General features: G+C 38.3%; 2 protein-coding genes across 3 annotated transcripts in view; one reads left to right on the forward strand and one right to left on the reverse strand.

The window, feature by feature from the left end:
• The first annotated feature begins 3,379 nt into the window (after positions 1–3,379).
• LOC118004410 (40S ribosomal protein SA-like) lies at positions 3,380–4,382 on the forward strand. Its single transcript, XM_034995711.1, has one exon. The coding sequence runs from the start codon at positions 3,462–3,464 to the stop codon at positions 4,347–4,349; it is 888 nt and encodes a 295-aa protein (XP_034851602.1). The 5' UTR covers positions 3,380–3,461; the 3' UTR covers positions 4,350–4,382.
• Positions 4,383–11,585: 7,203 nt separating this feature from the next.
• RNF138 (ring finger protein 138) overlaps positions 11,586–27,292 on the reverse strand; it is a 35,792-nt gene continuing 20,085 nt past the window's right edge. For both annotated transcript variants that reach the window (XM_034995672.1, XM_034995671.1), the window contains 4 exons: positions 18,744–18,800; positions 17,821–17,932; positions 16,182–16,289; positions 11,586–13,956 (listed from right to left, as the gene is read on the reverse strand). In XM_034995672.1, coding sequence (XP_034851563.1) covers positions 13,888–13,956; positions 16,182–16,289; positions 17,821–17,932; positions 18,744–18,800 — 346 coding nt within the window. In that variant the 3' untranslated portion in view covers positions 11,586–13,887. The remainder of the gene's footprint in view (positions 13,957–16,181; positions 16,290–17,820; positions 17,933–18,743; positions 18,801–27,292) is intronic.

Here is a 27,292-nt window from a genome sequence, read left to right on the forward strand (position 1 = left end):
GCATGGCACTCAAGGCCTTCTGTGCTATGTTTACATCTTCAGCTACATCTCCTGCCCCTTCCAACCTGGTACTTTATATCCCAATTATACCAGCATTTATGGTGTTCCTGCATAATGCTCCCCAAAACTACACCCCCAAACTGTTGAGTACCACCATGCTGATGTCTGATTACCCTTCAACTCTCAGCTTTGGCATCATCACCTCCAGGGAATTCTCTCTGATCCAGCTTGAGCCAAGGGCCATTCCTCAGGACTTTCACAATATCAAATCCAAACACCCATTATATTATATGTGCCCAACGAATTGGTTGACATTATATTAGATGAACTACATCTAATTGATTAAACTACATTAGATGATATCTTGAAATCCTTTCCCATACTATGACACTGCAGCGGGTATTTTTCTTTTGGTCATTCTTTAAAAAAAAAAAAAAGATTGTATTTATTTATTTGAGAGAGAGAGAGAGCACACATGAGCCAAGGGAGGAGCAGAGGGTGAGGGAGAGGAAGGGGAAAAGAATCTCAAGCAGACTCCACGTTGAGCACAGAACCCAATGTGGGGCTCGATCTCATGACCCTGAGATCATGACCTGAGCTGAAACCAAGAGTGGGATGCTTAACCAACTGAGCCACCCAGGTGCCCCATTTGGTCATCCTTTTTTTTTTTTTTAATTCCAGTATAATTAACATATATGTTATATTCATTTCAGGTGTACAATATAGTGATTCAGCAATTCTATACATTGCTCAGTGATCATCACTGTAAGTGTACTCTTAATTCCCTTCATCTATTTCACCCATCCCCCACCCACCTCCCCTCTGGTAACCATCAGTGTGTTCTCTATAGTTAAGAGTCTGTTTCTTGGTTTGTCTCTTCTTTGTTTGTTTCTTAAATACCATATATGAGTAAATTCATATGGTATTTTCTTTCTCTGACTGATTTATTTCACTTAGCTTTATACTCTCTAGATCCATCCATGTTGTTGCAAATGGCAAGAACTCATTCCTTTTATGGCTGAATAGTGTTCTTTATCCATTCATCTATTGATGGACACTTGGGCTGCTTCCATATCTTGACTATTGTAAATAATGTTGCAGTAAACATAAGGGTGCATATATCTTTTCAAATCAACGTTTTTTTATTCTTTGGGTAAATACCCAGCAGTGGAATTACTGGATCCTAGGGTAGTTCTATTTTTAATTTTTTTAGGAACCTCCAAACTGTCTTCCTCAGTGGCTCCACCCAGTTTGCATTCCCACCTGCAGTGCGCCTATTGCTGGCCACAGAGAGCCCCTTTCAACACTAAGACTCTGCTCTCAGTGCTCTAGGTAGGGTTTGGATTGGGACTTCCAAATAAAGCCATGGCCATTGTTCCTCTTCATTTATCATCCATTCCCCAGTAACATCTGAATTTAAAAATACTGTGTTTAAGGGGCGCCTGGGTGGTTCAGTTGGTTAAGCAACTGCCTTCGGCTCAGGTCATGATCCTGGAGTCCTGGGATCGAGTCCCGCATCGGGCTCCCTGCTCAACAGGGAGTCTGCTTCTCCCTCTGCCCTCTTCCCTCTCGTGCTCTCTGTCTCTCATTCTCTCTCTCAAATAAATAAATAAAATCTTTAAAAAAAAAAAAAGAAGCCATGGTATGGTAACAATTAAAAAAAAAATACTGTGTTTAAAATAGCATGTGATTCTCGTATTTATTTTGTGATCCAGTTATATTTGTGTGACAAATCAACTGGCTGTAATACGTTTGAACATTTATATACACACAGTAGCTACGGATTGTTTGGATAATTTTTAAAAATAAAATAAGGGGTGCCCGGGCAGCCCAGTCAGTTAAGCATTTGACTCTAGGTTTTGTCTCCGGTCGTGATTCAAGGTCCCGGAATCCAGCCCCAGGTTGGGCTCTGCACTCAGGGCAGAGCCTGCTTGAGATTCTCTCTCCCTCTCCCCCTGCTCCTGCTTCTTGTGTGCTTTTTCTCTCTCTCAAATAATAAATAAATCTTTAAAAGACAGACAAAAACCAAAATAAAACACCATCTAAATCTCTCATCATACCCAAACCAACGTACACTGTATAATCTCAGAAGTTCAGCCTCCACCAAGTCACTACCCTCTTCAAAGACCTTTAGTGCCTCTGGGGTAAAGAACAGACGGTTGGCTTGGCCCCTTGGGAGTCCTCAGCTCTGTCCCTTCTACATCTCTGCCTTATCTCCTGCCACACCCTCCATGAACTTCTGTCCACTCTGAACACCTTCCTGAGCCTGTTCCTGGCCCTCTGCTCCAAGAATGCCCTCCACCCCGCCCCGTATTATCTAGGTGTGATTCATGTTCCAAAGTCCATGTCAACGGCAGTTTCCTCTGTTTCAACATCAAAAAGTGATCTCTCCCTCCTCTAGGATTCTACAGCATTTATTTTTGCCATTCTTCATTCAACATGTTTTTATGGACATGTAATCTTTTCCCACTAAGTTACAAGTTCCTTGAAGGCAGGATAATATAGTAACCTTTGCCCTATCTATAGGCATTGTTTTTAGCCTAGCACGTGTGTCTGAGGAAAGGTGATTTTGCTAAAACGTAATTTTGATTTGTTAGATACTTAACAAAAGCTATGTTTTAAGTAGTATACAAATGGTTTACTATAAATAACATTTCCTTTTAATTACTCCAGGAATTCCCTATATTCATGTGGTTCAGTGCTTATTTTTTCAACTTCCTTTTGGGCAGGTTGGGTTTGTAATCAGTCTTTATTAAGTACCTACGCTGTGCACAGGACTGGAAATAGGAGTTCAAACTACATGTTTGCCCTCAAAACTTTGCCTTCTAGTAATCAGCTTCATGGGATTATTTTCATAAAAGTTGCATAGTCATCTTAGAAGAACTAGTGTTCAAATCACTAGAAGGACATGTGGACATGGTGTCAGTTTGGATCAACACTGAGGAGGAGATCCTGAGTCTCCTGGACCCCTGGATGTGGTAGGTTTGCTCTGAGAAGAGGCAGAGAAGTGAGCATTCTCTTTTTCTCTTGTTGCTCTTTACCCGTCTACACTATGTTGAATAGTGTATGATGCTCTACACTATGACCCTCTATGACCTCTACACGGTGTTGAATTTTTGCTCAACTGCTAAGTCTGCACCTTCCTTTCCCTGGACGCTTTATCTCTGTTTCTCTTCAGTTCAGTCAACATACACTGAGCACCTACTGCATGCAAGGAAGGATGGAAAACACTGGTTCCCTGATTCATCAGTGTATGTCATACATTTTTATAACTCACAAGATATAGTTATATATAATCTATATACACATTTATAAAAGCATATTTTCATAAGCAGGGTAGAGTAACTTATCGTAAGAGGGTTAAGTTCAAAAGTGAATACACTACTTTCCGAGCTACCCAGGGAAGGGTCCATACGGCGTTGTTTTGCGTTCCCGTCGTAACTTAAAGGGAAACTTTCACAATGTCCGGAGCCCTTGATGTCCTGCAAATGAAGGAGGAGGATGTCCTCAAATCCCTTGCAGCAGGAACCCATTTAGGTGGCACCAACCTTGACTTTCAAATGGAAGGGTACATCTACAGAAGGAAAAGTGATGGTATCTCCATCGTAAATCTGAAGAGAACCTGGGAGAAGCTTCTGCTGGCAACTCATGCCATTGTTGCCATTGAAAACCCAGCTGATGTCAGTGTCACATCGTCCAGGAATAGTGGCCAGCGAGCTGTGTTGAAATTTGCTGCTGCTGCCGGAGCCACTCCTATTGCCGGCCGCTTCACTCCTGGAACCTTCCCTAACCAGATCCAGGCAGCCTTCCGGGAGCCGAAACTTCTGGTGGTTCCTGATCCCAGGGCTGACCACCAGGCCCTTACAGAGGCGTCCTATGTTAACCCGCCTACCATTGCTCTGTGCAACACAGACTCTCCTCTGTACTATGTGGACATCGCCATCCCTTGCAACAACAAGGGAGCTCACTCACTGGGGCTGATGGGGTGGATGCTGGCCAGGGAAGTTCTGCGCATGCATGGCACCATTTCCCGTGAGCACCCGTGGGAGGTCATGCCTGAGCTGTACTTCTACAGAGATCCTGAAGAGACTGAAAAGGAAAAGCAGGCCGCTGCTGAGAAGGCTGTGACCAAGGAGGAATCTGAGGGTGAAGGGACAGCTCCAGCTCCTGAGGTCACTGCTACTCAGCCTGAAGTCGCAGTCTGGTCTGAAGGCGTGCAGGTGCCCTTGGTGCCTATTCAGCAGATCGCTCCTGAAGACTGGAGCGCCCAGCCGGCCACTGAAGACTGGTCTGCAGCTCCCACTGCTCAGGCCACTGAATGGGTAGGAACAACCACTGAGTGGTCTTAAGCTGCTCTTCCACAAAGGCAAACAAAATGGAAATAGAAATGGAAACGGTTGACGGAAAATAAACAGTTTGTAAAAGTAAAAAAAGAAAAAAAGTGAATACCTTAGGTGAAAATCAAATAAAAGCACAATTACCCTCAGGAAGTCTTTAAGTGGTCCAGGAAAGCACGCGCACACGGTCAAAGGAAGTGAGGGCCGCCTGAGGACAGCCAAGTCAGGCATGGAACATCTCAGACTCACTGTGGGGCTTCCCGAGGGTGAGGCGGGTTCAGTGTGCATTTGTGAGACTTTCTGTGTCTGGGTGTGTACGTGTGGGCCGGGCTTTGATTCTAGGGGAAACAAAATTTTATAAAATTATAAACAAAATTGGGGCGCCTGGGTGGCTCAGTCGTTAAGCGTCTGCCTTGGGCTCAGGTCATGATCCCAGGGTCCTGGGATCGAGTCCAGCATCAGGCTCCCTGCTCAGCGGGAAGCCTGCTTCTCCCTCTCCCACTTCCCCTGCTTGTGTTTCCTCTCTCGCTGGGTCTCTCTCTGTCAAGTAAATAAATAGAATCTTTAAAAAAAAAATAAAATTATGAACAAAATTATATATTAAAAAACAAAATTATATACGCAGTAAGTACTACAATCTCTTTCTCTCTTCGCCTTCCGAATTGCTCCACCATACCTGCCCTCGGTTCTCCCCTGGGGCGAGTGTTGCAAGGTGCCCGGTGCGCGAGCCTTCGATCCGGAATGTCCCGGTTCGAAGCTGCCACCTTGCGGCTGTTCCATGAACGTGCGTCCGCCGGCCTTCGCCCGCACTCCTAATCGCATGCCGAGCCTCGTCCCTTCTGGTTTTCATCACTACAGCGAACTCCCTCTGGCATTTAGGAGCAATGTGTTACTTATGTGACAGATTAAAAAGCAGAAATGTGTGCTTCCTTCCCCCAGAGCTGCCAGTTTTCCTGTCACAGAATCATGAACATGCATCATAATACTTTGCATCCTTCAGGATAACAACTGTCCCAAGAGCTTAAACTCCCGGCAGGGTTGCACACGACTCTGGAGTCTACACATGAGTCTCGTTTTCTCCTATCCCCACTTGCCGCGTAATCTTTATTTTAAATTGGCGGCGTCCCACAAGCAACGACAAATGCCTTTCGCAGGTGTTTGCGGGACGCCTCGGAGCCGCTCCTTGAGCTCCCAGCCTTGAGAAGAGACGCTCTCGGGGTTAAGGGCAGTCGCTGGAATGCAATCCCCTACACCGGGGGCTGGGAAGGAGCACTGGACTCCTAAAGGGGTCAGGGATGCCTTCCCAGAAGAACCCCGGCTGAGGGTAAGCCAGGAGGTCAAGAAGGTGGGAAGAGGTTAGACAGTCCCAGCCGAGGGAAGGAAGGGCAGCAGTGTTCGCAGGGACAGCTCCCACAGCACCACCCCGGGACTTCATTCCCAGAGTTTTGACAGCCCGAGTAGCACCCCAGAATCTTGCTTTGAACAGGCTGGTTTAAACATTCTTAGGAGAACTGCCCCTCTCCCCTTTTCTCTAGCGAAATCTTACGCTGAACCATAGCGGATTCCCGAGATCTGTATAGTTTGACCAAACACTGCACTACCCAGCACTTGTTTTGTCTCTCTTTAATATAATTTTCCCATTTCAAAATTACTGGGTCTCAAGCAACAACCACCCACCCCCTGAAACTGGACTGGAAGCTGGCTGCGACTGATGTCTGCAAGAAGTTACTGGAAAATACATTTCTGGTACCTAGTGGGGGAGGGTAGGAGAGAGAAGAGAAAGGACTTGCTCTCTCTTTGTCCAGTAGTCAATGCCCACAGATTAGCTCAGGGAAGGACAACCCACGGGCACCAACCCTGAAAGCCTTGGAGAATATAAGGAGGCCGCACACGGTAGCAAGTGTTGTCTATATAATATAGTCAGTAATTAATATCCCACGAAAATAAGAAATACGGTTCAAATGTATGTAAGTGTTGAGTGATTCATGCATTATAAATCCATTTAGTGTCGTTGCTGGATTAATCGCACTGGATATTTTATCAATCATAAAAATCTGCCACTCATCATGTGGGGAGGTCTGAGAAACTTTTTGAAGTTTGAAAGGAGTTGGCAATGCTGGAAAAGACTGGAAGAACTAGTGTAGCTCTTTACCCCTGTTTTTATCTAGTTAATACCTATTTCTTCAGAACTGGTTTGAACTGGGATCTTTTCTAGGACCTCTGGGACATAATCAGACCCTGCGAGGTTGACCCTCTTCCTGGTAGAACTTATCACAGTTGCAATGTGGGACTCGTGTGTGTCAATATTTAAAGTTTGTCTCTCACCTGCTGTTCTAAAACGTCATAGGGGCAGGACTGTGTCCCCAGTGCAGTGATTCTGAGAATCACTGGCAGTATATTAGAATCATGTAGGCCTTCACCCAAACCAAATAAATCCAAATCTCTGGAGATGGAACCTGGTATGGTTGCTTTTCCAAAGTTTTCCAGGTGATCCTATAGTGCAGGCAGTGTTGAAAATAACTGGTCTAGTTGGGAAAGAGACTTAACACAAATTAATTGTAATATTCTGTTAGGGGTATAAACAAATTAATTACAAATTAATTCTTAATCCAGACCTCTGATACAGTAACTTCGAAGTTGGGGTCAGCAATCTGTTTTAACAAGGGCTTGAGGCAATTCCTATGCACCCCAAAACCAGAGACGCTTAACAGATATCAGATACACCGGTCCGGAGCTCAGAGGAGAGGTGTGGATGAAAATTTGAGATTGATTAACAAAGATGGTACCTGAAACCTGTACAAATATGATCACCGACATACAAACATGAGATGCTTGATTAGGGATTAAGTCTGCAGTGAGAAAAGAGAAGTGACAGGACTGAGCCTTTATCGCATAAACAGGTACTATCTCTGCCATCCAGGAAAGAAGGGACATTTCAACATTAAGGTTCTCGGGATACAAATCTGACTTCCATCTTTTCTACTCAGCAAAATATTGACCATAAACATGACTACTGGAGAATGGAAGCTCAAGATACCTGAGTACAAGTAAATAGCTACTTCGTATGAATTCATCTCTCTAGTTCCAGATAAACTGCATCTCAGTGTAAAAATGACAATCCCATGATAATGGCTGAGAGCCTCCCACATGAAAGCTTCATGTCCAGTCTCTAGGTAGCATGACAAGAATGAAAGGAGTGCCTATGCTCAGAGGATCTCCTTCTGCTAAGGTTTACCTGAACCTAACTCACACCACAGCATACTCATGCTTCATTCCTTCTTTTCTTGCTCTGGGTCTGCTTCTTTGACTAGAAGCATCTCCATGCCCCAACCAGTTCATTGTAGTTTGTGTCTTCTGTCTTGGCTCAGTGCTTTTGACCTAGTCATCCATGAGTTGACCTCTGGCTTCACCTCAAGATTTTCATTTTTGGACCTGGCTCCACAGATAACCTAAGACATACAGCCCATGGGGGGCAGCCCTGTCATATTCTCAAGGTGGGTTGAATATCAATCTATGGTGGCTATGACACTAGTCACTTTTAAATTTGTGATGTTATAATAGAACTACCGCAAATAATCCTTGAGCAATGATAAAGGCAAGAGACAAGTAAACCAATATTCCCAGGTTTATTTTATCTTCTTTTTAAAAGTAATCTCTATGCCCAGCGCAGGGCTCAAACTCCCACCCCCAGATCAAGAGTCACACGCGCCACTGACTGAGCCAGTCAAGTGCCCCCAGTAAGTCCTAGGTTTAGAATAACAAAGATACAGCTCCATTGATTTCATGTATTTCCACCCCTGGATTAAATGATGTGATGTCTTAAACCCAATTCAAACTGCTTTAAAATAAATATAACTTTTGCTGTATTATAGCTTTCACAAACCTCAGATCAACTTGCCTCCTTAACATCATATTTGGCCACATCACATAAGCAGCAGCAGGGCCATTTATCAGGAATATAAAAGGAATAAGCCTGCAGACAGAATCTTCTATTTAGACATGTTTGCACTTAAAAGTGTTATATTCATGATATTGTAGGTCCTCAATAAGCACCACTCAGTATCTAAGAAACCCTATCTGGATCAAACTGCTCCCAAATTTTATACAAGAAATACTTCTTCAGAATCAGAATGTCCTTCCTAATATTCAAGACCTAAATAACAAACGGAAGAAACAAAAACTTCCAGCTCTCTTGAAATAATACACCTATCACGACTGAAGACCATAGAACATCCCACATGTAGTCCCCTTTAAGCATTCCTGATAGAACTGTTTTCCAGAGAGAGAGAAATTAACCAGTGAGAATTAAGTTGCTTGACAAAATTCTAGAGTAGCTGGCTTGTAAACAATTAGAAAAGAAAATAGTAATTAAATGACCAACTGTATATTCACTAAGTCAAATTGAACTAAATACATTTCATATTTTAACACATTCAATGGACCGGTAGATGAAGAGTTGTTAGTCTTGTGAACTATATGCAAGAGCTGGAGACTAGAATATTTAAGCATATTCATAAGTGGTTTGATAATCGTACTCAATATTAATAGATGAAATCTGACTAAAGCAGTCTTTAATGATTTGCTCCTGGGCTGGTTTGTTCATGTGCAGTAAGGTGAAGGCCTTGTTTATCCAGCTTGGAGGGATAGCTAATGTGTTGAATGCCAAAATTCAAATTCAAAATATGTATGTAGCAACGAGACAAACCTAAAAGAGAAAATTCACTAGTCATACAGAAGGTCCTAATTATGAAAAACATTTTAGAGGTTATAACTAATATAAATTGCTATCAATGCTCGTATACCCTTGAACAATTTTGATGAAAATATGGTTTCTAATACAATGCACGTAATAGGGGTGCCTGGGTGGCTCAGTCCATTAAACGTATGCCTTCAGCTCAGGTCATGATCCCGGAGTCCTGGGATCCAGCCCCACGTCGGGCTCCCTGCTCAGCGGGGAGTCTGCTTCTCCCTCTGACCCTCCCCCCTCCCCTGCTCTCTCTCCCTCTCAAATAAATAAAATCTTTTTAAAAAATTAAAGAAGACAAGTACATGTTGGCGAGGATGTGGAGAAAAGGGAGCCCTTGTGCACTGTGGGAATGTAAATTGGTACAGCCACTACGAAAAACATTATGGAGTTTTCTCAAAAAATTAAAAATAGAACCGTCATACGATCCAGCAATTCCATTTCTGGGTATATATCCAAAGGAAATAAAATCAGGATCTATCTATATCAAGATATATCCGCACTCCCATGTTCACTGCAGCATTTATAATAGCCAAGACATGGAACAACCTAAGTGTCTACACACACACACACACACACACACACACACACACACAAACTATTCAGCCACAAAAAAGAAGGAAATCATGCCATTTGCAACAACATGGTTAGAAGTTGAGGGCATTATGCTAAGTGAAATAAGGTCAGAGAAAGACAAATACTGTATGACCTCACTTGTATGTGGAATCTAAAAAACAAAAACCAAACTCATAAATTGAGAACAGACTGGTGGTTGCCAGAGGATGGAGATGGGCAAAAACGGGTGAAGGTGATCAAATGGTACAAATTCCCAGTTATAAAAGGAGTAAGTCATGGGGATGTAATGTACAGAATGGTGATTATAATTAATACTGTACTGCATATATGAAAGTTGCTGAAAGGGTAAATCTTAAAAGCATAAACAATGCAGCTTAGAAAAAAGGTCAGGTAAGAGCTGTGAAAGCCACTGGCTCCTTTCTTCACCTGTCTTCCCCAGTTATTTGCCGGGGGGGGGGGGGGGGGGGGTGCGGAGCCAGACAGTTTTCAGTTTTTACATAGATCGGCACTTGCGAGCGCCAACGTACATGAAAAGAACCACTTGCAATGTATCTAACATTCACAAATTCACAAAAGTTACTGTTTAGCTTTTCTGTTCTGGACAAAAGACAAGTTACTGTAGGGTAGCTGTTGACTAAATTAAAACCTACATATAAAAACCTCAAAACAATGTTGAACAAAAATAGCCAGATAGAATTTTTACTGTGTGCTTCGTTTTCTATAAAGTATAAAAAGCAGGCAAAACAACCTGTGGTATTAAAAGTTTGTGGTGGTGACGAGTTATGACTGCAAATAGAAGTAAAGGGATTTATGGGATTCTAATGTTTTTTCTTGATCGAAGCCCTGATTACTCAGGCTATTGTTCACTTTGTGCACATTATCGTAACATTATTTTGCCACATTGACAGGTAGGAAATTCCTTTCATTCACATTTCATGTGTTCCTTCTTCCTCTCCACAGAATGGCTATAATTCGTCTGATTAGGTCTAATCGACATTCACTCCCGTGCCCTGCTCATCTAGAATTCTGTAATGGTATATCCTACACCATTATACTCTCAGGAATTCCTATTAACATAGGAAACTGTGCGGTATAGTTTAATACAAGTTTGCCAGTTAAGTACATAATGGAATACACACATTTATCTTTCTCATTTCAGGGGTGGGAGTGTGGCAACTGTCACCTCTCTCAGCCCCAGGATTGGACAATTGCTGTCAGATTGGGGGGGGGAATGCAGGTGGTAATACCCATTTTTTTTTGAGGCTCCTGTATTCTTTTAATTTCTTAATATAACTCCTTTCCATTCCACGTTTTTTTTCAAAATTGTATTGCATAATCAGAAAATTATATTGATACTTAAGTGGTACCATGGGATGAGTACTTTATTCATATTTCTATCATGAGTTTTATACTGCATATATTTACATGTTTTCTGGGTCACAAAGGCTAAAATAAAATGTCATCACCTCAAAAGGTTGATTCTTTTGGGTAGCAGCCCTAATGGATTTCTATAAAAGTTGATTCAATGAAGGTCATAATTAATACTTATTAAGCAACCCAAAAGGTATATGACATTGTATTTGGCAGTATGTTCTACGACCCTGGTATCTTACTTAAGGGTAACTACTCCATATAAAAGTGTTTATTAACCAGTTAACTGGCTTTCTGCCTGGTTGCTAACAGGACTTGAAAATCTTGCTGCATAAACACTTGACGAAATAGCCTGATAAATTAACATTAGAAATAAAGATAAAATAGGTTTATAAAGTTAAATCCAACATATATCATCAGCATGTGGTAGCTTTCTCCTATCCACTTTTTCAAGTGCAAAATAATGGATTATCTCCCTCCATGTCTTCCAAGGTGAGTTACAAGAACTAAATGCTATCATGTTTCCCTCTAGACAAAATTTTAATTAGACACACAAGTAGGAGAAAACCACTTTTAATTGAAAAATAAAGCAATACATCTCAAATAAGACTCTGTTTAACAACATAAACTGTAACTTGCTGAGGGAAATTGCTTTCCTAGAAGTGGTATTGTGAAATTTAGGTATCAGCAATCAATAGTTTCCCTCCTTTATTCTGACTCAGCTATAAGCATATTAAAAATAAGGACTTTCTCATGAATTTAAACTGTAAATCTGTAAAGCCTGTCCCTATTCCTAATCCACTGACAAAAGGTGAGATTTTAAACAAACATTTCCATACTGAGGAGTTCCCAGGTAATAGCAAATAGTCAATATTTTCCTTATGAAAAGTTTATAGGAAAGACACACAAGACTATTACTGATATTTAACTAATCCACAAACTTCAAAACACAATTTCATCAAGATGATCTCTACTACAATTTTCCTTTAAAGAAGTTCCCAAATCTCAGGATGTAAAGTTTAAAACTTGATATACTGGAAGTATTAACTCTGAAAGAAAGTAGTAAAGTTATTGCTTTAAACTGGAAAAATCTATGGTCAAAAATTTTTTTTTTAAAAGTTCATTAAACAGCTATTCTTACAGTTACACTCATGTAACTGCAGAGAAAATGTTCAAGCACATAGTAAACATCACTCTTTCGAATGACAGAACAAAGGCATATGTTCATCAAGATGTATGGCTTTTTTGGTGATTGTTATTACTACCATAGTCATTTTGTTTGACTGAAAAAGGTTTTTACAAAACTCCACTTGCAAAATTAACATTTTTATTAAATCAAGTTAAAAAAAATGTTCACTGTAGAAAAGTCAACAAGGGTTTCAACAAAACCAAAATATACCCTTTCATACAATATATGTATATATTAGCAGCAAACTACTGAGATTTTCTTTTATGTTCTTTTAGTTAAAGAATGCATAAACAATGCATATTAGTATGGAATGTCAGCTAATACACTCTTCCTCTTTTATGCTGATTTAGGCCTTCTAGTACAAATTATTTTATGATTCTTATTAATAAATACGAAGAACAAACCCAGTTTTGACTAAGAAGTAGTGAAACAGAGTGGTTGGTAGCATCTACCTCATGACTCCATAGTCATGCATTATCTTTGAGAATAACAAATGAGCACCATATAAACAAGGTAATTATGTGTGTGTGTGTGTGTAAATTCAACTTTTAAGGTATGATAGTAGCCAACTAGACCACTTAGCATTTGGCTGTTACTTTTTTAAAAATTTGGTGATACATAAAATTTTAATCAAATCAGATACGCAATCCCATATTGCTTGTCCATTTTTAAAATCTTAATAGAAATTCTGTACATAACCTGACAAATTGCATGCATACGTGTGTATATATACACATACAAAAGTGTATGCATATATATATATACATCTTTAGCTTTGAATGAATTTCTAAACTGAGATGAAGCCAAACCTCTCATTTAAATATACATGTAGAATATGGTATCACCAACTGGAAGTTTCTAATAAAAGTTTTATCTTAGTTAAAGAGAAATACTGGCTATTGAAAATTTTGAGGCCAAAGAGCTGTAATTCAGCTTAACGTACTTTGGGCTTACAAATTTGTCAGCCAAACAAACAGGATTTGAAATTACCAACCGCCCACCTAAGAAATAATTTTTTCTCTTAGTATTTCCTTCTAAGGCAAAAAGGAAATATCTTTACAATGAACTTTCACTTTTTAAAGAGTTATAATTATTAAAGAAATCTCACTAGTCTTCAAAAATACTAAACATTATATAAATACAATTTTCTTATAGTTGAATTTCTTCAGCTAGAATCTGTATTAAAAAAGTTTCCTTTGGATTGTTTCATTTAGCACTTCAAGTCTCCATTCTTCAACTCTGGTAACTGGCTCAGATTTGGTAGGTTTCTATCAATCACATCTTTCAGAATGTGCTACTATGTGTTACCTGTGTACAAGAAGGTCAATGGGAGGAACTGCAACAAATTCCAAAAGCAACATAAGGAAAAATTCAAGACTGTGTAATATAAAAAAAGATAAGTACAACATGGAATCCCTTTTGTTCATTACATTAATGAATATAATCCTTTCAATATTTTTAAAGACAATGTCCTAACTTTCATTTTTTAACTTATCAAGAAGATGAAGTTTTTAGATGGCCCACCTTTATTTTTTAATTAAAAAACTAAATCAATAGACTGAATTACTTTTATTAATATACACATCAAGTTACTGAAACGGTGACTTCATGTAGTTTTCCCCTTAAAGATGGCACTTGCAGGTACAAAGATGCAGAGATTTCTATAGCCTTCAGATGTTTACTTGAAAAGATTCTTCAACAGCAGTTTGATACTGGGTTTCCTCATCTAGCTGAAGATTCTAAAAACAATGACATTAACATGTCAATAGGAAAGACATATTCCACTACTCAATACTTTGCCCAATTCACTACACACTCTTGAAACGGTTTATGTTACAATATATGCTATCCTTTAAAATATAAGATTTAGGGCGCCTGGGTGGCTCAGTTGGTTAAGCGACTGCCTTCAGCTCAGGTCATGGTCCCGGGGTCCTGGGATCGAGTCCCACATCGGGCTCCCTACTCTGCGGGGAGCCTGCTTCTCCCTCTCCCACTCCCCCTGCTTGTGTTCCCTCTCTCGCTGTGTCTCTCTCTGTCAAATAAATAAATAAAATCTTTAAAAAAAAAATAAAAATAAAAATAAAATAAATAAATAAAATAAAATATAAGATTTAAATACCTGAACCTTAGTTCAGGTTCAATTGTAATTATTTAAGTATAAGTGATAAACAACAAATGGGATCAGCAGAGAATGAAATTTGAGTTATAGTGCTTTATGATGAGGTCATTAATTAAAAGTACAGTTAAAAGGTTACCCACAATTTTAATTGATAATAAATTCTGTCATCTCTAGAAAAGAAATGTCAAATGTCTAAAAATAAATTCATTTTAAAGAAAATAAGCATTTATTGAATTAAGAGAACTGAACAGCAGCTTCTTAATCCTAACATGAAGCTAAAAACTATAGCTCACTCAATCTTAGTTACACCACTCTCCTTCATTTAATTTTACTTGCTGTAAGTTATGTCCTATGGATTTGCTTTAAAATAGGTTTCCACTTGACAATCTCAAATAATTAAAATTACATACTCTTCTGTGGCAAAATAAAACAACTGGACAATTAGATCAAAAGTGGTTCATAAAATATATTTTTGTTTTTCCAAATCATAGTTCTCCATAATAAACTTTCTTAAAATGAGAATCTGAGAATCTACATTTCATAAAAATGCTAAAATCATAAAGTACACCTAAATTTTACATATGTTTGAGTTGTTATTTTAAAACAGCAATGACTAAAAATGCAAATTCCACAAAATAAAAAAAAAATTATCAATAATGATATAATTTCAACACTGGAGAGCAGAGAAAAGATGTAAATTCTGTTCATGCCATTGTCAGAATTGCACATGCCTGTGCTTACCTAAACTGGAAAATAAGTATCAGCCATTCTTTATCAGGATTAATATTGAATTAGATATGGTTTTAATTCACTGCAGTTGAATAAAATGTAATTTCAAAATAAAAAGTCATCTAATTTCTTTAAAAAATTATCATGACACAGTTGGGAGGTAGAAAGTAACCCCATGTTTTGCTTTAGGGATCTGTTTTTATGTAACTTCCCTCATGTCCCATTAAAGCCATCATGTAACACCAGAATCTACTCAACCTGGCTTTAATAATTATGCTCCCTCATTTTTAAAAAGAATGTGTCTCAGGGTGCCTGGGTGGCTCAATCGGTTGGGCATCTGCCTTCGCCTCCAGTCATGATCCTGCAGTCGTGGGAGCGAGCCCCACATAGGGCTCCCTGTTCAGCGGGAAGCCTGCTTCTCCCTCTCCCTCTGTCCCTTCCCCACCTCGTGATCTCTCTCACTCTCTCAAATAAATAAAACCTTTAAAAAAAATAAAAAGAATAGGTCTCATATATAGATATAAGAAATCTATTAGAATTAGCAATTTATACTACATGAGAAATACATTCTCCTTCATCTGCTGTACCAGTTTTACTTCTCTAAGCAGGTACAATTATCCCTTAAATCTAGGCAGTTTTCATATAAATCATCATTTTGTCAATCTGGGGGTTTGCTCTTATATTAATTATCTCTCTAGAATAGGAGGTGAACAGTAAATTTAACTTTTACCACTTCCACAAACCAAAGTTCACCTATATTATTATAAAAACAACCGAACTTGCTCTATAACCATCCAGTATGATACAATAGCTTGTCTCAAAACTCAAGTCTAGATTGAAAAAGTTAATTTATAAAGATTTTTTTTTAAAGATTTGATTTATTTGATAGAGAGAGACACAGAGAGAGCAGGAACACAAGCAGGGGGAGTGGGAGAGGGAGAAGCAGGCTTCCCGCTGAGCAGGGAGCCCGATGTGGGGCTCGATCCCAGGATGCTGGGATCATGACCTGAGCCGAAGGCAGACGCTTAACGACTGAGCCACCCAGGTGCCCTGAAAAAATTAATTTAACTTGAATATTTACAGGGTATTTTCTTAAGCTTAAGGAATTTCACTTACCACAAATTCTCCATAATCAAACTGATGTCTTTGATTTAGATGACTAACGAAATTTCTAGTAATCTGGCTAGGATCTCCCCAAGGAAGAGACACACAAATAGGACATGTCTATGAGAAACAGAATGTTTTAAATATAAAATAATGAAAATAAACATACTAATTATTGAAAGTATTAAAACAACATAAGCTTATGTTACTGAAAATGTCTACATGAAAACCATTTCAAAGGTCCAAATTTCAAGACAAGGTCATTTCCTGACCAAATTACCTCAGATAAATTATACTAATCTAACACAACACAATAAAAAGAGATATACATTCTGTTATTTATATCTCCGACCACACAACTGTTTGAACAAAAACATCACACCCAACCTTTAATAATACCATAGTTGCTATCATTAACAAGTACGTGATCTCATTTGAGCCACAATTAACTATAATTATTATTAGCTTAGTTTTATTTATAAGTAAAATGAAAGTGAAGTAAACTTTAAATCGTATCCTTAAGGTTTTAAGTGAAGGACATGCTAAAAAGTGAATGGATGATACTCTCAAAACAAAGAAGAAGAAACTTTTGGTAACTGGACTCTAGCCAAGGTTCGTGCTGTGTTGAAAATAATGCAGAAACAAAAATTTGCCAATGCAATATAAAACAAATGAAATACCCTAAATGTGAGATTTTTCCTGGAGAGATCTTTGGCAACTGTGTTTGCTTCTCAGTAACTGACCCTCCCCTAATGAGCAGAATAGGTGGTGTGTCTCCCTTAGTGCTATGTAAGAGTTTAAGAGTAGCTTCAGTAGTTACTGAGGCACATTCTTTCACAACTTTTTCTAGCACAACCAACTAAAACTGCTTAGAAATACCTATAATCCTTATTTATAAAATTTTCCTTCTACTCTTATTTCTGAATAAAATATTTATATATCAAAACGTACAGCTGAAAAGGAAGTATCTCTTCCAGCTCAGTTTCTCCTGTACTATCCACAGTTGAAATCACTTACCTGTGTAACTTATGTTCCAAAAGAGGACTTGTAGGACCATTAACACAATGCTGGAATCCCGCACTCTACTCTGTCTCCCTCATTCATCAAAAAGGTCTCACCCCTTTCTTACACAGCCTCAAAATGGCATCAAAAAGATATGCATGCATCAAAAAGAAAGTATGATTCTTTTCATCCCATGCTTTATGCATTCATATACTAGATTCTGCAAGGATACAATTAAAAATACTTACTGACTTTATTCTTATTTATAAGTGCTTTCACCTGCAGCAGATCCATCAGACCAGATCCAGTTGCCTGCATCCTATAGACTAAGAAACTGAGAGGCCCCAACAGAGGTTGGTTCTGCCACTCCTCAAATGAAAATCCCCAGTTCACCTTTCATGATTTCACTCTCCTCCAGGCTATCCTCCTACATTACCCTTACAATAAGCATCTCCCTTTCTGTAAGTGAGTTACTGGAATTTTAAATTCTCATTTTGCTTCATGGTCATCAATTTTTTGTTGACAAAAGTCTACCTTAATGATAATGCCCTGTCCAAATTTAAATCAGCTACTTTCCCTTATACACATGAAGTGAAATAAATGGAACAGCGTATTTAAGTAGAAGACTGTCTTAAACATAGGTACTTACCACAGGAACTATCTGAAATAGGTGATTACTGTTACAGTGATCCAGTAAACGCTGTCTGGTAAAATTTGATTCTTGACACAAGGGACACTTAAAGGTAGGATGCCCAGAAGAACTATAAAATAATTTTAAATGAAATGTACTTAAGGTGAAATCATAACATAAAAATGACACTTTCTTATTCTTTGACCAATTATTGTAAGTTTTTTTTAAAAGTATTATTTATTATTCAGATTCCTTCATGTTGAAAAAACTATTCTCAGTAAATGATCTAAAACAGATGTTCCCAAACAATCTCAGTTTACAGTACCCTTAAAATGTTTCAGTACATTTTTTCATGGTGCCTTTGACCTAAACAAAAACAAACCTAGCTGTTCCATGTATTAAGCAGTTACGTCCAAACAACTTAAATGTAGTCATTCGTGTAAGGCCAATAGATGTCACTGTAACTCCCTTGAAAGTTGTCAATACCCTGTGGTGTCCCACCATAGTTCTATCTAGAACTCAAAACTTTTTTTAAAAGATTCCCATCAAGGTCAGATCTTTAGTCTATCCCAGTCTCTAGGAATCTAACATACAAAATTCATAGGAAAAGTGAAAAACAAAAGCATCAATCATCAGAATGATCAACATTTCAAAACATTTTGAATCGCATTACTGAAGTTTAATACCTCAGAATTTCAGCAAGGGACAGTTAATATTGACATCTCTACCTAAATTATGCATGGAAGAAACATGACCACAGTGAAAAAGGAGATCTAAACTAATTTAATGTGATCTGTAAAAGCATCTGTAGCATTTATTTCTTAATTGCTAATCTAGCATTATGTCTGATGATTTCATTGAATAAAAAAATTTTAATTAAAAAATCCACTACAAAGTGACAGATATTATGTACTAAAGTAGCAAAATTTTCAAAAGCTTACCTTGTATTCTCTTGATAAGTTTCTGTGTTATCAGATGTAGACGTTTCACTCCTATTACTTAAGAAGCATAGAGGGGGAAAAGTTAATACCTCAAGTATTAGAATTGCTAATAAAATGACTAGTCTGAATTGGTTTTAAAAGCCTGAACTTCAGGATGCCTGGGTGGCTCAGTAGGTTAAGCATCCAACTCTTGATTTTGGCTCAGGTCATGATCTCACGGTTGTGAGATCGAGCCCCATGTAGGTTCTGCGCTGGGCATGGACTCTGCTTGAGATTCTCTCTCTCCCCCTCTGCCCCTTCCCCACTCGCACATGCACGCCCTCTCTCTAAAAAAAATAAATAAATAAGCCTGAACTTCAAATAGTTCTGAACTATGAAATAATTATAGCATTATTTTTTAAATAAATTCTGGTAAGAAAACTGCTTATTAAATCTTTATTTATATCCTTTAAAACTAATTTATGCAGTTATAAATATATAGAGAATATAGAATTTTGCAGAATTATCTTAAATCCCTAGCATGATAATATTTCCCCAGGTTCTTCAGACTTTCAAAGAGACTCTTCTACCTAGACTACCTAGTTTTTGAAAGCTGGGGTAGAAGCAAGAGTCTGTGAACTTTCTGACTTGCAACTAGAATGTGGTTTAAAGTTGCGGCCTCCAAAGTAGAGTAGGTTTAAGAAAATATTTAAATGTTCATTATGTTCATATTTTCCAAAAAGGAACAAGGCTTTCCAACATTTAATATACAGAACAATTTGACATCCTCAATGGGACCCTGTGCTGGAGCCATATGTCATATGCAGTATTAGAGAAATCCAGAGGGAAGAATGGGTATATTCCAAATGGGGACTGCCACTTATGCATTAGAGAATTTCATCAAAGTGGTCAATTTTATAGAAAAAAGGCCTTTCGGGCGCCTGGGTGGCTCAGTTGGTTAAGCGACTGCCTTCGGCTCAGGTCATGATCCTGGAGTCCCGGGATCGAGTCCCGCATCGGGCTCCCTGCTCGGCAGGGAGTCTGCTTCTCCCTCTGACCCTCCTCCCTCTCATGCTCTCTGTCTCTCATTCTCTCTGTCTCAAATAAATAAATAAAATCTTAAAAAAAAAAAAAAAAAGTGTTTAAAAAAAAAAAAAGAAAAAAGGCCTTTCAATAGCAGACATTAACAGAAATAAGACAGGTAGTGGGCAAAAAACTGTACCATACAGAGGTCTGCTCTTGTATCTCAATACCAGAATTTTTAAAAGAGTTGTTAAACCTAGAAAACTGTTTATTCATTTTTCTTTTATAAAAAAGCAAGCATTGGGGCGCCTGGGTGGCTCAGTCGGTTAAGCGACTGCCTTCGGCTCGGGTCATGATCCTGGAGTCCCGGGATCGAGTCCCGCATCGGGCTCCCTGCTCGGCGGGGAGTCTGCTTCTCCCTCTGAACCTCCTCCCTCTCATGCTCTCTGTCTCTCATTCTCTCTCTCTCAAATAAATAAAATCTTAAAAAAAAAAAAAAAAAAAAAAAAGCAAGCATTACTATACCAGCTGCCTAACAGATGTTCTTTTCCTTTTGAATTCTTTTTTTTAATCTGTTTTTCATAATAAAGCTACATACAACAAGGTTGTATTTGGTGTAGACAGCCTCCCAATGACAGTCCTTTCTATGAAGATAACCATGTTATCTCTCCACACACACCTATCCTATGCTTAGCCAGCAAGCAAGCTTCCCAGTTTTCACACCCAAAGTGGAGACTAATAAACCACTATTTTCTGCACCTTTCCAGCAGATACTAATCTGTCTCTTCAGGTAAAGGTGGCATTTTAACGATGTGAAGACTAAACACCTTTTTAAAATAAACTCAAACTATGGAGACTGCATTTATTAAAGAGATGTTATGAATTTGCACCAAAAACAGTATGTGTCACCTATTTTTTAAAAATCTCATATCTATATTTTTAAACTTGGTAACAGATTTTTCTAATTGGTTTTAAAATCTTCCAAATAGGGGCACCTGGCTCAGTCAGTACAGCATGTGACTCTTAATCTCAGGGTCGTGAGTTCAAGCCCCACACTGGGCGTTGAGCTTACTTAAAAAAATAAAAATAAAAAACAAATAAAATCTTCCAAATAACACTGGGTTTTGAATGTGTCCTTTAAAAACACTGTAACAACTTCTGATTGGTTTATAATAACAACTATAACATCATTAGGGAAGATGAAAATTTCAACAAAAGCCCTTTTGACATTTAGTGAATGGACCTGAAAATTTTAGTAAGCTCAACCTATGACATACTTCTTCCATTTGAATCTATAGCTTTGTATGGTAGGTTATCTTTTTCGACCATGACAGTCAGCAGAATCAAGTATCAAAGTAAAGAGAACTTCGTTCCAAATCTTTGATTATGTCACAGTGTTAAACTAAGATTTAAAAAAATTTTAGGGTGACTCAGTCAGTTAAGCATCCAACTCTTGTTTCTGGCTCAGGTCATGACCTTAGGGTCGTGAGACTGAGCCATGTGACAGGCTCTGAGCTCAGCAGGGAGTCTGCTTGAGATTCTCTCCCTTTCCCGCTCCCTCTACCCCCCAACTCATGTACGTGTGTGCGTGCTCTCTCTAAAATAAGTAAATCTTTAAAAAAAAATTCTAGAAAGTATAGTCAACATTGGTTTTAGAAAAGTATTACTAAAACTTTAATAAAAATATACCATTAAGTAAAGCAAAACTTATTTTTAAAGTAACGATTTCATCTTTATCTCACTTAAATTTTGCATGCTTTAAATGTACATAAAGTATTAGTACTGTAAAATACATGCATAGTTATTATTTTTTTTAAGATTTATTTATTTTAGAGAGAAAGAGGGAGAGGGAGGGGAAGAGGGAAAGCAGCAGACTCCCTGCTGAGCAGGGAGCCCAATGCAGAGCTGGATCTCACAACCCTGAGACCATGACCTGAGCCAAAACCAAGAGTGAGACACTTAACCAGCTGAGCCACCCAGGTACCCCACATGCATAGTTTTTAAATAAACATACATATACTAGGAATGCATGCTTGATTTTTTTCACTGATGGGGTATACAATCACAAAAGTGATTTAAAACATTTTAGTATCAAATTTAATGCCCTTTTCAAATGTTTTCTCCCTTCCCTCTCCCATTACAGTTCTCTATTTTCCATTATAACTGTCATTATCATCAAGCCAGCCCTTCCTAATCATCCTATATCATGTCTGGGCTACTACTACTGGTAGCCTACTCATTTACTCCAGAAATGCATGAATGGGTTCAACAACAGAAAATCTATTACTGGGCACCGTATTTTATCAATTAAAAAAATTTTTTTATATATATATTTTTAAGATTTTTATTTATTTATTTGACAGAGAGAGAGAGAGAGAGAGACAGCGAGAGAGGGAACACAAACAGGGGGAGTGGGAGAGGGAGATGCAGGCTTCCCGCGGAGCAGGGAGCCCAATGCGGGGCTCGATCCCAGGATGCTGGGATCATGACCTGAGCCGAAGGCAGACGCTTAACAACTGAGCCACCCAGGCGCCCCTATCAATTAAAATTTTTAAAAGATCATTTCATTTGATGCAGAAAAGCCATCCAATAAAATTCAACCTCCATAATGGAAACAAAAACAAAAAAAGTCCTGATCATTCACAATGCTTTTATTTATTTATTTATTAAGATTTTATTTATTTATTTGACAGAGAGAGACACAGCAAGAGAGGGAACACAAGCAGGGGGAGTGGGAGAAGGAGAAGCAGGCTCCCCGCCAAGCAGGGAGCCCAATGCGGGGCTCAATCCCAGGATCCCGGGATCATGACCTGAGCAGAAGGCAGACGTTTAACGACTGAGCCACCCAAGCGCCCCTACAATGTTTTTAAAAATACAAATGTGCCTATACTTTAAGTATCAGAATATCTGGGAATGGTGTCAAATGTATATAATTTTTAATTCCATAAAAGATTCCGATTTGAACAGAATCATTTAGTGGGGAAATCTTAAATTCAGAGTGATATCATTATGACACAGATAAAAAATATCTATGTTAAAAAACTACAGTAAACATAATACTTAATAGTAAAATTTTAGATGCATTCCTACTTAAAATCAAGAACAAGAAAAAGGTGCCTGCTATTTAATACTGGATAGAGATCCTAGTTAATGCAATAAATTATGACATGAAGCACTAAAGAAGTAAAATTACATTAAAAAAACAAAATAATTTCCCACATAATAAGTCTAAAAGAATCTACAGATAAATTATTTGGAACTATCAGAACTAATAAGTTAACAGTTGCTAAATACAACCTTAATGTAAAAATCTGTACTATTCCTACTCACTAGTAGTAATCACTTAGATTACAAAACAGGAAAAAAGATCCATCTGTATACCAACAAAAGTTTTATTAGGAAAAGATACAATAAAACATATTTACACATGCTCTAAATGGAATTCTTTTAGGACATTTTTAAAAACTGCTCTTTTAAAAAAAGAGATGGGCACCTGGATGGCTCAGTTGGTTAAGGGTCTGCCTTCAGTTCAGGTCATGATCTCAGGGTCCTGGGATGGAGCCCCACGGCAGCCTCCCTGCTTCTCCCTCTCCCTCTGTGCCGCACCACCCCTGACTCATGCCCTCTCTATCAAATGAATAAAAAAATATTTTTTAAAAAAATGGGAGAGGGGTGCCCGGTGGCTCAGTTGTTAAGCGTCTGCCTTTGGCTCAGGCCCTGATGCCAGCGTCCTGGGATCGTGCCCACATCGGGCTCCCTGCTCAGTGGGGAATCTGCTTCTCCCTCTCCAGCTCCGCCATGCTTGTGTTCCCGTTCTCGCTATCTCTGTCAAATAAATAAATAAAAATCTTTGAAAAATCACACAAAAAAATGGGAAGACAGGCTGTATCTCTAGGCGGAAGAAATCAGGATCACATGATGCCCATTCCCTCCAAATCTATGATTTCAATAAATTCAGACTATAATGCTTCTGATCAAAATCCCTACAGAGATTTTCAGGAGACTCAAAAGTTTGATCTTAAAATTTATATGGAATATCAAAGGGACAAGAACAGCAGAGGAATTTTATAAGTAAACCAAGAAAGGAAACTTTCCTTACCTGACATTAAGACTTATTGTTAAAGCCATAGTAATTAAGATAGCCTGATATTAGAGAAATAAACAAATGAACCAAGAGAACCGAAAACAGAGATGTGTAGGACTGAAATGGCACTGTTAATCAGTGAGAAAAAATTGACCCAACGAATGGTACTGGGACAAATGGCTAATCACATAGGGAAAATTTTTCCCACCTCACATTATACATCCAAAATAAATGTGACAAGCAAAGCTTTAAAGGATTAAAGAAGAAAATATAACATTGATGTAGGAAAAGATTTCTCAAGCAGGACACAAAAAGCAAAAATCATAAAGAAAACATATATATACACAAATAAAAATATTATATTTTTGTATGTCAAAAGATACTGTAACAAGACTAGCCAAAAACTGAGCAAAGACATTTGCAATCCGGAAACAAAAGCAAAAATAGACAAGCAGGACTATCTAAATTAAAAATCTTCTGCACAGCAAAGGAAACAACCAAAAAAATGAAAAAACGACCTATGGAATGGGAGAAAATATTTGTAAACCATGTATCTGATATATATATATATAAGGAAATATATAAGGAACACCTACAACTTAATAGCAAAGAAACTACTAACCCAATTACTGAATGGGCTAAAAACTTGAATAATTCTCCAAAGATGATATACAAATGGCCAACAGGTATACGGAAAGATGTTCAAGGTCACTAGTCATCAGGGAAATGCAAATCAAAACCACAATGAGCTATCATCTCATACCTGTTATGACAGCTAATATCAAAAGAACATAAGACAAGTATTAGTGAGGGTGTGGTTAAAATTGGAACCTTTGTACACTGTAGGTGGGAATGCAAATATGGTACAAACTTTGGAAAACAGTAGGGAGGTTCCCCCACAAAAAAAAACAAACAAACAAAACTACCATATGATTCAGCAGTCTTGTGGGTATTTATCCAAAACAACTGAAATCAGGATCGTGAAGAAATATTAGCATTCCCATGTTCACTGTGGTGCTATTCATAAACGCCAAGAGGCAGAAACAATCTTGTGAATGTGTAAAGACACAAAGATATGAATGGATAAAGAAAATGCGGTATACACATACAATTGATTATTCAGCCTTAAAAGGAAATTCTGCAAATGAATGAATCCTGCAAACGACAACATGAATGAAGCTTGAGAATGTTCTAAGTTAAATAAGCCAGTCACAACACAAATACTGCATGATTTCACTTATATGAACTATGCAAAATAGTCACACTCATAGAAGCCAAGAACAGAATGGTGGTTGTCAGAGGCTAGGAGAGACTGAAATGGAGAGTTACCAATCAACACGTATAAAATGTTAGTTATGCAAGATAGGTTCCACAGATCTGTTGTACAACATTGCGACAATAGATGAGAATACTATATTACACACTTAAACATCTGTTAAGAGGATAGCTAGCTGGCTCATGTTAAGTATCCTTTCCAAAATTTAAAAAAAAGGAAAGGGGACCTTAGCTGGCTCAGTTGGAAGAATGTGCAACTCTTGATCTTGGGGTTGTGAGCCCCATGTTGGGAGTAGAGATTACTTAAAGTCTATGTTTATGTGTTTTACAAAACGGCAAAAAAAACCCACATTTAATTCTGAGTGAAAAAAAATATATATATATATGTAATGCATGGAATAAAGGATTGGCATCTATAATATATAATGAATGCTTATAAATAAGGAAATGACTTGTACCAGATTCCTTAATAAAGAGTTATTTAGCAGGGCGTCTGGGTGGCTCAGTTGGTTAAGGGTCCGACTCTTGATTTCGGCTCAGGTCATGATTCAGGGTCATGAGATCAAGCCCCGCACTGGGCTCCTCACTGGACGTGGAGCCTGCTTAAGATTCTTTCTCTCTTTCCCTCTCACTCTGCCCTCCCACCTCCAAGCCCCATACACACACACACTCTCTCTCAAAAAAAAAAAAGTTATTTAGCCACTTAAAATGTTCAACATCTTGGAGAGAAATCTGTTAGGAATAACATAAGACTGCTTGTAACTTTCATTCTTTCAGTCTTTGTGAAGAGCTGTAGTTGGACTAAACTGTATGCACCTATGGGTATCTACTACTGATTAATATTTACAAAGAGTCAAAATTAGTAAGAAAAGCCTACAACCAGACCAAACAATTTCCAAGGAAGATAAAATGTGTCTGGTATCTTAACAATTATCTGCATCTTCCCTCCCTCTCCTCCTCTTACTCACTTCTAGAGGCTAAAGGAAACAGCATACACTCTGTTAAAACAATTTTATTGGTATCAACTAGAAATGGCCTTAAACTAGCACTGCTATATAATTATCATGACAAACTACCCCATACTAACGCAGTAATTTTGTTAAACACCCTCTAACACTTATTACTTAATAGTAAATAGTTCTACCCTCAATGATTTGACTGAAACTAGTGGGCTAGTTTATCTTGGTTTAGTTTATCCTGGCTTATTCAACTGGAAGTTAAACTGTTTATATATACAGAAAAGGGTGTCTGTTTTACTCATCCCTGTATATTCTAGAACATGTAGAGTACGCGTCCAGTAGTTTAGAAGTACAGTAAATCTATGTTGAATTAATAAAATGATCTATGGATTTATTTTGAAATTTTTTTTACTGCTGAGATAGGTACATGCAAACACCACTTTAAGAATGTCCACAGCCGGGGCGCCTGGGTGGCTCAGTCGTTAAGCGTCTGCCTTCGGCTCAGGTCATGATCCCAGGGTCCTGGGATCGAGCCCCACATCGGGCTCCCTGCTCAGCGGGAAGCCTGCTTCTCCCTCTCCCACTCCCCCTGCTTGTGTTCCCTCTCTCGCTATGTCTCTCTCTATCAAATAAATAAATAAAATCTTTAAAAAAAAAAAAAAAAAGAATGTCCACAGCCATGGAGTTCAGAGTTTAAATCATCCATTTGTACTTATGAGGGAATACTGTGAACTGTATTCTGAGAAAACGCATGCTCTACTCTTAGGCAGTCCTCTGACTTTTCCAGAGCAGTCTAATGTCTTTTCATAAAATGCCACCAAATCCTGCTCAGCTATTTATTATATGGCTCTGTTCTTAATCAGCAATATAAAATGTTATCTGTTCTCCAGTTACTCGACAAAGAGTAAGACCTTAAATTCTCCAAACTAAGTTGTTCATCAAAAGCTTAGCTGCTAGCAATAATCTTCATGGGGAACTGCATGAATATACAGATCCTCTCCATTCTACCACCACACCTAGATTAAGCCAGAATATCAGAGAAAAGCCCCTGGAAGGAAAGTTTTAACAACAATAAGGAATTATCATATGTTACATTGAAGGAGGCCTTTAAATTACAGCCCTATATAACTTATTTTCTATTTATCACAGGAAAGATGACGTTTAACTGCATAGTTTCTTCTTTTGAGGATGCTATGAGCAAAATCAATTCAGTATTATTTCTTTTAGTG

This window comes from Mirounga leonina, unplaced genomic scaffold, assembly GCF_011800145.1.
Source record: "Mirounga leonina isolate KUSES-001 unplaced genomic scaffold, KU_Mleo_1.0 Mir_93, whole genome shotgun sequence".
Lineage (NCBI taxonomy): Eukaryota > Metazoa > Chordata > Mammalia > Carnivora > Phocidae > Mirounga > Mirounga leonina.

What these genes read in the sequence shown, in the direction of transcription:
- LOC118004410 (XM_034995711.1), top strand. Translation starts at nt 3,462, where the DNA reads ATGTCCGGAGCCCTTGATGTCCTGCAAATGAAGGAGGAGGATGTCCTC.